Genomic DNA, 14,351 nt, shown 5'->3' with positions numbered 1-14,351 from the left:
TGACCTTCAAACGGCACGACTAAAGAACAAGATGGAGAAGGTGACGCTCCAAGGTCCTTGTTCCCGGCGGATCTCACACCCTGCTGCACTAGAGCCTGGCTGGTGAGACGAGATGCCGTCCTGCTGTCAGCGGTGGGCGTTTCCAGCGGCGCCACGTGGCACGACACCCCCATCTAGTGGCCGCCGCGTATTACTGTCATTCCAAAAAAAAAGTCCAAATGCTCACCCGAAATAATGATCTTTTCTCAAACGATCGATGTTTCAAATGTTAAGGGATATTTGATAGAAGGCACTGCCTACACGGTCACAATTCACTTTTATGAGCAAAATATTAAGAAATATGCAATCAAACATAATTAAATATTTAAGAACTACATTTACAGCATTTATCAGACGGCCTTATCCAGAGCAACTTACAATCAGTAGTTACAGGGACAGTCCCCCCCTGGAGAAACTCAGGGTTAAGTGTCTTGCTCAGGGACACAATGGTAGTAAGCGGGATTTGAACCTGGGTCTTCTGGTTCATAGGCGAGTGTGTGACCCATTAGGCTACTACCACCCTCTACTTTCACAAATAATTTTCACAAAGATGTCAAGTGTTCAATAATGATTTTATTTCTGTGTAATCATAAATATGCACATACTTTATAATGTCTATACGTACAATAAAATATATTCACAATATGAGGGCAGCATGACATATCACCAAAACAAAAACAGCAAATAAATAAATACATAATTCCATAAATAAATGTAAAAAATAAATGAAAATCAATAAATAAATGAAATAAAAAAACAGATGCTCAGATTGATATGACTCCTACTGTGTCTGCATGCGTACAGTAACATCATCTTCATTGATTTTGTACAAACACTAAGGACTCTCAAATAAGAACGAGGGCTGAGTGTACTGAAGTGTACGTACTGAATATGCTCATGGCTACTCGACTTCATCCCCCCAAAAGCAATAAATCAACAAAACAGATGTCAGACATTAGATGAACCTAAGAAATCAGGAAGCACTTTTAGAGACACACACGCACACACACACACACACACACAAACATACAGCTCATCTCCGTACATACACACCGGTTCACACATACCTACACAAAGATCATAAGAGTTGAGACTTTCCCCAGTCAATAAATACAATGAACAACACACACACACACACACACACACACACACACACACACACACACACATCATCACAATCATTCGTAGAGAATAGACTACTACTGGGAGACCCTGATTTATTTCTGTACCAACCGTAGCCCCATCACTTCCTGAGAGTTTAAAGACTAAGCCCGCCCACCAGGCCACAGAATTAGACAAGGGTGAGTCACATGGTCCTTTCAGAGCGACACACCCACTCAGGCTTAAATCCTGTTAAAAAGTCACCTGTTTCTGTACCTTCCTAACAACAAATATGAAATTAAGCCACTGAAATTGCTACTGGAAAAAGATGGCATTCGGGAACAAAAAGAGGAGTAGAAGCTGGTTTCTGCCAGGCTGCTTTCCTACTCGGTGGCTTCTGTTATTATTCCTCCGAAAAAAAACCACACTGAAAAGAAATCCACACGAAACTCCCACTCTAGAAACGAATAGGAAAGTAGTTCTTCTAATTTACACGAAGGAATAGCACGTATGTTTTTTTCCACAAATTACGGACCTAGAAAAAAAAAAAAAATCTAGAGTGAGTTTTGAACACTCGGTCACAAGAGCAAGCATCAACGTCGTCGAGGAACGGAAAGAGCTACAGAAGAGTGAAGGCATCCTTTTTGTTTTGATCCGGCGATGTGCTGTCCGTGTGTCTTTAGGAGAATCGGGGCGGCTCGTGGTTCTCGGCTCTTTTGTATGAATATTGCTTCAGCACAACTTACCCTGTACCCTCCTCGTCTTTTTTTTTTTGCCCGTTACGGTACGAAAGACAGAAGGGTGATTAAAAACCAAAAGGTGAACGGACCTCAGGCGGGCCGGACTGGCGAATGGCGAACCGGCTTCTACTGGAGCGTCGAGTGTCCGCTGCCGTGAGAGAGGCGGCCATCTTCCTCGGGGGCCCTCGAGTTCACAGTGTCCCTGTGCGGCACGGCGGCGCAACGTCAGCGTTCCATGTCTTCCATGGCTGCGGCAGAGTCTGGTAAGAGTCTGGCTCGTGTCTGGTTCACATTCCGGTTCGGTAGTTGGTTGGCTAAGTCCCAGCGACAGTGGAGTAAGTGGAGGCTCGCAGCGATGAGGCGCCTAAAAATTCGTCTGAAAGGATCTACACCACACAACCGGTACAGGAGAAAAAAAACAACGTGATGGCCGGGTGTGGAGGAGCGAGGGACCGAGAAAGAAATGGCTTCTAGAAAAAAAACAGAACAAACGGCAACGAAAAGAGTCTGTTAAAGCCCCCTGGCCCTCTCCTTCCGTCACGCATGTCACGTGTCTGATCTGTATACGTGTATACCGATATGGTGTGTATGTATATGTCGTGGTAATAACAGTGCGTATGGCTCTCCCTTCCGTACGTGAGTATAGGATAAAAGCGTACATGTGGTGAGTATAGATATAGTGTTATATGTGTGTGGGAGTATATTATGTCGATGATGGGAGGATGTGTCTCGCGGGCGGCTTGGCGCCTCGGGGACTTGGCCTGTGCTCTGGTCGTCCTGCGTGTGTGCCGGGTGCTTTGTGGCGTGCGTGCGGGCCCTATAGTCGCGTCTGCGCCTCGGGGATATAGATCTCGATGCTGTCGGCGCTCTCGGTGGCTGAGTTCTGTCTCACCGACGCCGCCCGCTTGGCCGCCATCAGGCGCTTGCGCGCCTCCTGCCGCTGCTTCTCGGTGCTCTCCAGAGAGCGATCTCTGGCCAGGGGAGGGTGGCCTTTCGGGGGTTTCTTTGGCACGGGGGGAGGCAGCCTTCTCTCCTGAACAGGGACGACAAACAGTCGGTTAGCGGCGCCGCTAGTGGGGCCGGCGGGGCGGAGAGACGCCGGGGACGGGCGCGGACATGCGCAGCAGACAGACAGACAGACACAGAGAGAGACGACCGCAGCGAGCGCGTGCAGTATGAGGGTGGCCCGGGCAAAGGTGAAAGGTCGGGGGGAGTGTGTGGCGCCCCTCCCTGGTGCGTGCCAGATGAAATGACGCCGGTAAAACCACAGCTCACTGCCAATAAAAAACAAACAACAGAAAAAAAGACATGGAGAGGACGTCAGGAAATCAAGAGCGAGTGACAGCAATGAACTTACAGTGCAAGAGTTCAACACAGGAGGCATGGGGACCCGGGGACACCGTACCAAACAGGCCCCGTATTTACGCTACTGTACCTCCCTAGACATATGTTCTGCACATCGTTGAAATGTTATCAAGACAAAGAACACTGAACGTGTAAGAACAGTGAGAACCACGAGTTACAACAACAGAACAGTCAGAACCACGAGTTACAACAACACCCATGCATGCCGATGAGCAAGAGGCTGTGCTGTTTTTTTTTTTTTAATAACGTCATGATGAGAATGGGTATATTCTTATATATGGGTTCTGGTCAGCAGGCCATTTGGAGGGGCGCGGCGGTCCCCGGCCGCCTCTTTACCTTCCTCTCCGGCGGCTCCAGGGCTCTCCAGCCGTTGGCTTTGAGCTGGTGCAGCTCGTCGAACTTGAGGCTGATGTTCTCTATGGAGAGTTGGAGCATGTCCCAGAAACCTGCCAGGTCCTGAGACACCGGCCGGGGGTGAGCGTTGGGGTTCTGTTGGGTTGAGGACGGCAGCTTGGTCAGACACTGTTCCCTCCTGATTTTCTGTTAGTGGCCAGATGTTTGAGTGTGAAATAATGTCATGATTACAAGTTAGAAGCTGACTATCAAACTAAACACTCATGATATACAACAGAAAGGTCACCTGAATCTGTCTCTGTCAACATAAAGTGCTCAGTACTGCACATGAGAAGCCATTTCTAACCATTATAATTACCATATTAATAAAATGCATTCATATTGTTCAACAATGATTATATATTGTGAATTTAACATAAGCTCACCGGCATGTTTAATCCTATCATCACCATACAATTCAATTACAAACTTAATGGGTATAACTTTACTGGGTATAATTGGTGCACTGACCACATCATGAATTGAAATCCTTTACTCAAAAACATGTGTCAGTAAGACAACTATATTTAAGAATTATGCATTGGTTATTGTTCCATCATGTCAAATTTAATATCAATTATTCTTAAAGTGTGAGACATGACAGGTGGCACACAAGCACCCTGGGGCAGAGTTAACGTTATTGTTAGACGGCATTATCATGATGCATATGTGCATCACATGACACAATGACTACACAGTGAGAGAGTGCAGAGTGGGATCTACCAAATCCTAAAAGATTCTGCAACCTTTAACCCTTTCAGTAAAAGCTCTTATTATTAGTGAGGGCTTGCTGATTTTGCAGGGAGTGAAGGAGATGATGATCTCACCAGGTTCTCCTCACACAGCTCTCTAAACTGCTGGAACTTCTGAGACATCAGGAGCTGAGCGCTGCCCACTGCACTACGGATCTTCCCTAAAACTGAACACAGCAAACACATGAAAGCATGAAATATACAAATAAATGACTACAAATAAAATATTGTTTCTTCTTTTTAGCCTAAACTATTCAACTTTTGTCAGTCTAATTCAATCTGTACTGCAATTCTTACAGAACTCATTGCAAAAAAAAAAACCCTCTAAAATCCCACAAAGTATAGGGTGACAGCGAGAATGAAAACATCTCTGGAAGGGAAAGGTCCTCCTCAGGGTAGCACCATTTAAACAATAAAAACCTTCCACTGTCACTAATTGGACTATTATCACACAATTATATTCGCCAATTGGTGGTGGGGAAAGGATTTTCCTCTCTTGACCACTAGATGGCAGAGCATCTTCACATTCTTACTTATCCACACTTCACAGATCCTAAATCACATGAGGATTATGTCAGAGTGATATGACGTGGGGGAATCTTTGACATGATATTTTCAGCATGTCACAATCATCAAAAATGTCATAAAAATAACGAAATATTACATATAATGAGGTGGTTCACACTCATCAATGAACTAATTAATCACAGTTAGGTCTGACCTCACATCGTTATTGGAATTTTTGGAGCTGTAACTAACATTTATTACGCAATGTAACATGACTAAAAAATGCTGCATGAGTGATGTTGCTTAGCAACAAAAACAACCACTGGAACAGATATGGATGCAAATCCAAACTTTACAGTTATTCAGTATATCACTCCCATATTATTTATTATTATTATACAAGAATTGATGATGTCACAAAAAATATAGCACATAACTGTCAATCATGCAATTGATGTTTGGAGTGATCTATGTTAATTATGTACAATATTGGCATTGGAAATGCTATAAATGCTCTTGAATCTAACAACTGTAGCCATGGCGATGATCATGTGAACATTATGTGTGTGAAGTGCCGTGTTCACGGCTGCTCATGTGTTTTGGTGATGCTCACTGTCATCAGGCAGGTCGTTCTCCTGCTCGTCCTGCTCCATCTGTCGGCACCAGCCCTCCATCCGCTCTGTCTCCGCCTGCAGCAGCTTAAGGAACCAGCGACCATCGCGCTGACAGACCGATCGACCCACAACCTCCAGGGGGTCCTCCGTCACGCTGTCAATCCAGGGGTCGGGTGGAGGAAGGATGGAAGGGTCAAAACCCACCACATCCTCGTAGTCATCTGAGGCACAGGCGTGGTAGTGGTTGCCTGAGCCCTGGATGCTGACAGTGGAGGTGGCGGCGTCGCGGGAGTACTGTCGCTGAAGGACAGCCGTCGGAGGCAAGTCCATCTCTAGAGAATGGATGGGACTGTTGCAGAACTCGTGCATGTCCATGTCGGCCTGTACAGCGGTCGTCACGCTGTTAGAGCGCGTGAAACGTCGGTACCTGGGTGAAATTTAATGTAATAAAAACATGTTCTCTCCGTCCCTCTTGTAGCAGATAAATATGAAGCAGCACCCAGACGACGTGATTTAAAAAAGCTTTTTGAAGCCTAATCAATATGGAACACTCAATAACTACTGATTTGTTGCACATCCTCTTCACTCAGTCTGGCCTGTCCCCAAAATAATGAACTATATCTCTTGAGCTATAATCACTTGTTGAACTGTGACACTGTAGAGTGCAGCGCTAATCCACTTCGTGCGATGGTTTAGTGGTGACGCGCCAGCCCCTTCTGTGTGCTGTAATCACCGTTTAGCTCATTTAATGCATGCACACACATACCCTTCGCAAATCCCCTGATCTGACCATTTAATGTTGTGCAATCATTAAAGAGCACCTTTAACAGTGTGACAGAGAGTGGGGAAGTATGACAATACAATTCCTTATTCTATGTAAATGTTTTGGACTGTCATGATTCGGGCCGGCTGGGGCTACGGAGTTGGGACCGGAGTTTCATGTTTGTCCCGTGTAATGTTTCCTGATCGTGTTCACCTGTGTATGATTGTATAAAGCTGCCCTGTTTGTGTCTGTTCGCTGTCGGGTCATTGTTTGGTCATGTTCCCCTTGTCCTGTCTACCATGTATTAAACCCCTGTCTCGTGACGTCGTGCGTATGCGTCCTTTTTCCTCGCCATGTCCAGCCATCGTGACTTTGATGTATGCAGTACTGCAGGAGCCTCACACATATGAACTACAGTAATAGTACGACACAGCACACAGCACATGCATGCAATCGAACAATATGGTGATTGGTAAAGGGCGGGACTGTATCGGCCTCTTCTGTAAGACATGCCGCCATATAAACTGCAGGCTGTAGACGCAGATGTGGGGGCTGCATGAGTCAGGCTGCCCTGTAATGGGGGTCAGCAGTCAAATGCAAGCCCAGCTGAGTCTGAGAGTGGGAGTGAAATGCTACAGACAGCATCGCTAGTGTTAGCATCCTGTTAGTCACTCTGCGGTTGCAAAGTGAAAGCACTAATAACCAACATGGGTGTATATCAGTATTAAACCCATATGAACATATGGATGTATCTCAGTGGAGAATGTATGGCTATATATGTGCATAGCTTGTCACCAACTCTCTAGTCTCTAGTTACTCTACTGGATGTACTCCAGTCTTTCAGGACTTCATCCGGTGTTGTGATGATAGACACAGCTCCAAAAAGACTAAAGGTCATATCACGTTCTTTTTCAAACATTATTTGCACACCATTCAATACTCAGATTTTTCATTCAATAAGACATTCATCTGCGTGCCAGTCTATGATTATATGTAGACATGAGAGCAGATGTGTGTGTGTTGTTCATGCTCACCCTCTTTCATCCTCCACCTGAACCCCCACTGACTGGAATTTGGACTGGTCTTCCAGCTCCAGTGAGTCATCAGGTCCATCCACCTGCACGCACACACACACACACACACACACACACACACACACACACACACCACAAAATACTTACAATCAAAATGACTGGGTGTCCTAATGAAATAGGGACAGTCCTGAACTTACTGCCCATTATATGCTATCATGCAGGTCTATGAAGTCATATATCTGTTGCACAGATGAAACATATGCAAAATGTTACGAGCGAGCAATGCATATTTTTGATAGAAACTGTCATACTGCATCACTACATAAGTAGACACTGTGTGAAAGCCCACGACTGCCACCCTGTTATTGTACTGCAAGGAGTTCCAGGTTCTTGCCATCTTTTTACATAGTTTTACATGAAAGGTAGTGATTCACCATTTCTGTTCAGTTAAATTCTGTAATTAAAGGTGAAAGGGGGTATTTGCAGCTCCAGACTTAAATACAATTAGTGCAAAGATCCAGACCGTTATGAGGCATTTTGCATTGATGCATTGCATTGCACAGGAATTAAAAACCAAACAAAAATGTCCTTCACCCCAGTGACCAAGTTATTCATGTTTGAGTTTTTTGTACAGTTTTTGAAAATTTGAACTGAGAATTCAGGGGAAGTAAAGAAGAAACCTGGATCTTCACCTGGATGCCAATTGAGAGGCACTTGCTCTTGCGTAGCGCCTCTCGCCGGGCCACTTCTTCGCAGGAGGGAAGGATGGCCATGGGCAGGGCGGCAGTGGTGGAGGTGGCTGGGGAGCCGGAGGTGCAGGCGGTGGTGATGGTGACGGTGCTGCTGCTGACGTGCTGGCTGGCGGGGCCGTGAATTTGTGCATTTGCCGCCTCGATGGCTGCTGTCAGGGCCTTCATGCTGTCGATGCTCTCCGTAGAGTTGCTGAGGCCCGAGTGCAGCACCGGCTCGCCCCGCGCTCCTCCAGAGCCCTCCATGTAGGCGTCCTGGGCCGACTCAGTGCTGCTCTGAGCCGTGATGGAGATGAATGGCTTGGTGGAGGTTCTCGGAGGGACGGGTGGAGGTGTCTTTTTGTAGGTGGTGATGCAAGAGGATACTGCAGGAATGAAAGACAAGAAGTTATTCATTCATTATACATTCATTAATCAAAGCACAGCCCCCTGGCAGCAAGATGTTTCTATACCTATAATGCATACTTAAAATAAAAGAATCTATTCAGTCCATGTTACATTTTAAAAGGCAGTATTCAGTTACTTTAATATTTAATGTGTTTAAATAAAAATGCGTTTGTGAATAACCATACTATTGCACTATACTAGTGCAAAGGCAACAAAATCTCTTACGAAGGCACCCTACATATTTGATTGTTACATATGTAAACAATCAGAATGTTAATAATTGGTCATTTTGTCACTCTTAGGGGTCCCCTGAACTAATGCTGGCTTGTAGCTGTGGAATAATTAAGCAATAATATCAAGAATAGTGTGTAATAATGACTAATGGCATAAAACAAACTGAGAAAACACAGATTTACCTTCTGTTAAAGTTCCATCTATGATCATCTGGTGCTGTTGCTAAGCAACATCATTCAGCCAGCAGTCTGGTAGGTAGCAAATTTCTTGTCATGATACAGTGTAACCAATAAAGCATGGTAAATATGGTATATGTTGAGATGCGATAAGTAAGCTGATTTTAATACATGATTTATCACAAAAACATGATTCTGTCTGCTAATTCTAAATGATATAGAGTAGACAAATGTAGCCGCATTATATAATGTGGGTTAGTTGAGGTTCACACAGTAGAACACGCAGCCACACTGTCAAACACCTGTCAAACAATGACAGGATGTGGAAATTTACTTTGTTAGTTTCCCTCTAAAAATTTTGCCGGGAAAAAATGATTATTGTGCAATCACCCTCTAGAAATGGCGTAATAACAAGTCTTAACAAGTCTTTTGGGTTGTTTGTGGAAATGTCTGATGCCAGATGAAAAGGAATTTTGTCTCTTTTGAGTTTCAAACTGAGCTTTTTTGGCCCGGTTTTGAGGAGTGACACAGTGAGCTGTGACAAAGTCCCAGTGCTACACTTAACACACATTGAGCACTGAGTCACCCCTAAACACTAACTCTGAGGTGAGAAAAGGCAGACGCAACATGACATTGTCAGTGCCAAGGCCGTCTGACTACCTTCACAAGAGGGCTCACACAGATTAGTGTGTGCATGTGTGTGTGGGAGAAGGCATTTCCTGATTCTGAGTGTTAGATAGCACAAGGTTTAAAACACACACACACTCCCATGCACACCAAATAACATTCATTTATATTCACACAAAGCTCAGACTTCACATCACAGGCACCTTTAACATACACCCACACTCATAAATTAACATTAAATAACATGTACATAGGTTGTTTCATAAAATAGTTAACCATGATGATTACAATGATATACCATTCACAATTATGCATAATGCATTTAAAAAAGTGTGCAAACAATGCAATCAGAAATCACATTATGTCACATAGGCATTTTGAAGGCCACCCAGTTGGTAAAAATAATGAATGGCCTTTCTGTGTGCATGAAGGCTGATGGCCTTTAGTGTCCACATAACGCTGGGTTGCTTTGGAGAGAGACCTGGGGAAACCGAATCCCCATCTTTCACCAACAACACGTCAAGGTAGACGGTCGAAATTGATCCACTTTGTCTGAAAGATGAGATCCTGTCAGAGAAGGGGCCAGTAAATTGTGGAGGACAGCTGGACACAGAGTGAGGATGAAGAATAAAAAAATATATGTTTTCCTCGCCTGGCTGAGAGCCCACAGTGGCTGTGCAGGTATGCATTTGGTGTATGCAGACACACACACATACACACAAACACAAACACACATACGCATATTAATAACCCTGCTCTGAGATCAGCGCCAGCAATTCTGATGTTTTTAAACAACACATGCAGTTATCATAATTATGTAACCAATTATGTTTAAAAAGCTTAGTCATATATGATGCTCAAAAACACATAATTAAGGAACACATCAAATCTCAATAGGGTTAAAAAAAATCTACACTGACATGACTTGGGTAATGTGTTAGGAACAAAAGGATACCACATAATTTCATCGAAATAACAACTGTAAAATATACAAAGCGCTGAATTTAAAGACTTGATGAAAATCAAAGTGAACAAATGATGTGGCAGACTAGTCCTTTTATTGAAATGTCATTGCAGCAAGTCAAATGCAGTAGTTTGCAATGCCCCCCATGTGCTTGTATCCATGCCTGACAAAGGGCCTCCTCTTAATGAGATGGTGGATGGTGTCCTCGGCAGTGTTGCAAAGATACTTTAGAAATGTAATTTGTTACAATTCCAAGTTTTAAAATGTAATCTCAATTAGTATATAAAAGTAATGCAACTAAATACATGTGATTACTTTTGTAAATTATCAATGACTATTCTTAACTATTAACCATTTTGAAATTAGTAGAGTTATAAAGTCATAACATGATTAGGTTTAATTTATTGATTACAAGGTGGGACATTCGACTAGTCCACACCACCTCCCACGTTTCCCATAATTCCCCTATGATCCCATGCCTTGCTCCTACATCATAGTAGCTGTTAGTTCACGTTTTATATGTAAAACAATTGAGTGAGTTTCTTTCTTTTAGTTTTTTTATGACATCTTTACTGTCTTATAGTGGATGCTGACTAGCAATAGTGAAAAGTGAAGTGATTGTCATTGTAATACACAGCACACAAAACAAAATGCGTCCTTTGCATTTAATAGTAGTGATGATTTTATGAATTTCTTTAATACTAAAATAGTTATGAATAGAGATAAGATTAAAAGCACAACAAACACCTCAGTCGATATTTCTATGGAAAATAATCTTCAAATAGCTGACCACCGATTAGAATGCTTCAACCTTATTAAAGAGCATGAACTAATTAAACTAATCTCATTGTCAAATCAATGTACATGCGCTTTGGATTCGCTTCCTACAAGGTTCCTTAAACAAGTAGCACCCAATGTTATAAATTATGAACTTGTTCCTTAGCACCGGCCATGTACCAAGTTAGAAGTCATCAGACCCCTGATTAAAAAGCCTGATCTTGATCACAGTCAGCATTCAAATTATAGACTGATATCCAACCTTCCGTTTATATCGAAAATTTTGGAAAAAGTTGTAGCCCAGCAGCTGTGAACGTACCTAGACAGCAACAGCATTCATGAAGTATATCAATCAGGATCATCATAGCACTGAGAGAGCGCTGGTAAGTGGTTAATGACATGCTGTTGGCCTCTGATCAGGGACGTATCTCGCTGCTTGTCCTGCTTGATCTGAGTGCATCGTTCGACACTATCGATCACGCTATTCTCCTTGCCAGGTTAGAGAATGTTGTTGGGATTAAGGGAACAGCCCTTGTATTGTTAAGATCATATCTGACCATTCGGTATCAGTTTGTGGACACCAATGGTGATTCGTCTTCAACTAGTGAAGTAGAGTTTGGTGTTCCACAAGGTTCTGTTCTAGGTCCATTACAATTTTCCCTATACATGTTACCTTTAGGTGTATTAGCTTCCATTGCTACGCTGACGACACACAGCTGTATCAATCAGATGAGAGGCAGCAGCTGAACAGAATAGAGAAGTGTCCTAAGGACATTAGACAGTGGATGCTCACCCACTCTTCTGTTAAACCCTGATAAGACGGAAGCTCTTGTAATTGGGTCTCAAGCAGCCAGACATAAACAGACTGAGTACATCATAACTCTGGATAGCCTTACTATTTCACCAAGTATTGAAGTAAAGGATCGAGGTGTCATCATTGGTGCAGGTGTCTCATTCGATTTGCATGTAGATAATGTCACTAGGATAGCATTCTTTCACCTTAGAAATAAAGCAAAAATAAGATATATAATTTCAATGCACAATGCAGAAAAGTTGGTTCATGCATTTATTACATCAAGGTTAGATTACTGCAACGCATTACTGTCTGGATGCTCTAGTAGGTGCATGAGTAAACTCCAGCTAGCACAGAATGCTGCAGCCAGAGTTCTAACTAGAACTAGGAAATTTGACCACATAACCCCAGTCATAGAATCACTGCACTGGCTAGCCATCATATTTAGGATTGACTACAAATTCCTACTTTTGACCTATAAAGCTCTAAATGGTCTCGCCACAAAGTACCTGAATAAACTTTTAGTTCTTTACGACCGCAGTTCTTTTTCACTACTGCTACAGAAGGTCACAGCTGGGAGCAGATCCTTCTCATATAGAGCTCCGCAGTTGTGGAACCACTTGCCAGTCAGTGTCTGGGACTCAGACACAGTCTCAGTGTTTAAATCCAAACTGAATCTGTTTTCTCGGGTCTTTTGTTAAAGGCTCAGACACTCATTTCACTTCACTTTGACACAGTGTCAGTTATAAAGTCCACTTTATCACAGACAGTGACAACGTTAAATTCACCCTAGTTAGGCTGTCCTAGTTAGGGTACCGGCCACTGTAGCACCAATATATTTCAGTATCAGTCGTACAATGCCACCGCCTGCCGCTGCTTCTGTTTGTTTTCTCAGAGACACTGAATCAAGCGCACAGACTAATGGCAGACTCCAGTGAAGAGACCAGCAGATAAATCCTGGTTCCTGACACCTGCTAAATGAGGACTTAGCATGAAACCAGAGGGTCACTGCAGCCACCACCACCGTAACAACTAAAGCTTCAGGGATTTTCAAATGGACCAGTAGCATCATAATGGACACATAATGTAGACCATGACACTGGACTACACTCTGGACTTCTCCAACCCTACAACTGTAGGACTTTTTTTTTTCTTATTGGACAAATCATCACAAACCCTGAACTGACACCACTTGCAGGCTCATTCTACATTTACATTTACAGCATTTATCAGACGCCCTTATCCAGAGCGACTTACAATCAGTATTACAGGAACAGTCTCCCTGGAGCAATTTAGGGTTAAGTGTCTTGCTCAGGGACACAATGGTAGTAAGTGGGATTTGAACCCGGGTCTTCTGGTTCATAGGCGAGTGTGTTACCCACTAGGCTACTACCACCCTCATTCTACCCTGGAAGGGGGTCCCTCTTTGTATCACTCCTTCCCAAGGTTTCTTCCTTTCTTTTTTATCTCTTTCCTAGAGATTTTTTTTGTGTGGAGTTTTTCCTTGTGTGCAGAAGAGTCAAGTGTGGGGGGTTTCAACTGTAGGGCTTGTCAAAGCCCATTGAGACATACTGTATGTGATTATGGGCTATATAAGAAATAAATGTTGTTGTTGTTGTTAACTCATCACCCTTGGTGGACAGTGTGCAGCCATGAAAGGCACCCGGGGAGCAGTGTGTGGGGACGGTGCTTTGCTCAAGTGGAACCTAGACAGTTTATGATTCCAGCTACACCACTATGATTAAACATAAAAATTAATATTGATGTAACAAAAATTCTAATCATAAAACTTTCAATAAGTTACTGTACTGCGGTCATGCTGAATGATGAGAACGTTCTCCACGACATCTGTCACATGTGGCAAATGCCAAATGAGCACCACAGTCCCAGGCAGTGAGCACAGCGTCCCCTAGAGGCCACCTTCATGAATTCTGTCTTTGATTATTTGGTCAGAGACATTCACACCAGTGGTCTGCTGGCAGTCATTGTGTAGGGTTCTGGCAGTGCCCAAAAGAGTAGCTACTGGTTCTGCTGATGGGTTAAGGACCTTCTGCGGCACGGTCCAGCTCTCCTACAGTCACGGCCTGTTTCCTGTAATCTCCTTTATGTCACTGAGGCTGTGCTTAGAGACACAGAAAACCTTCTGGCAATGACTATTGATGTGCGTGTTAAACCTGTAAATAAGAGGAACAGAGATTCATCTATGCTATGGAAGGACTCAAAACGTAATTTATGTTGGAAGAAGCAGATGCAGGACAGGGAAGGTCTATTCTGAGAGCTAATAACAGATAGAAGACTCTAGAGATGGATACATTCTCTTCTTGCGTTGACAGATA

At 43.4% G+C, this 14,351-nt stretch overlaps 1 protein-coding gene across 6 annotated transcripts in view; it reads right to left on the bottom strand.

The window, feature by feature from the left end:
• Positions 1-592: 592 nt before the first annotated feature.
• dlgap1a (discs, large (Drosophila) homolog-associated protein 1a) overlaps positions 593-14,351 on the bottom strand; it is an 88,716-nt gene continuing 74,957 nt past the window's right edge. For 4 of the 6 annotated variants that reach the window (XM_028976745.1, XM_028976750.1, XM_028976749.1 and 1 more), the window contains 6 exons: positions 8,001-8,422; positions 7,309-7,391; positions 5,511-5,938; positions 4,466-4,557; positions 3,582-3,785; positions 593-2,913 (listed from right to left, as the gene is read on the bottom strand). In XM_028976745.1, the coding sequence (XP_028832578.1) occupies positions 2,698-2,913; positions 3,582-3,785; positions 4,466-4,557; positions 5,511-5,938; positions 7,309-7,391; positions 8,001-8,422 (1,445 nt within the window). In that variant the 3' untranslated portion in view covers positions 593-2,697. Of the gene's footprint in view, positions 3,155-3,581; positions 3,786-4,465; positions 4,558-5,510; positions 5,939-7,308; positions 7,392-8,000; positions 8,423-14,351 lie in introns of all 6 variants that reach the window. The other 2 variants (XM_028976748.1, XM_028976751.1) reach the window with 2 other exon arrangements.

This window comes from Denticeps clupeoides, chromosome 4 (assembly GCF_900700375.1).
Source record: "Denticeps clupeoides chromosome 4, fDenClu1.1, whole genome shotgun sequence".
In the NCBI taxonomy this organism is placed as follows: Eukaryota; Metazoa; Chordata; class Actinopteri; order Clupeiformes; family Denticipitidae; genus Denticeps; species Denticeps clupeoides.
The sequence above is the reverse complement of the archived record's forward strand: the minus strand, read 5'-3'. Positions and strand labels throughout refer to the sequence as shown.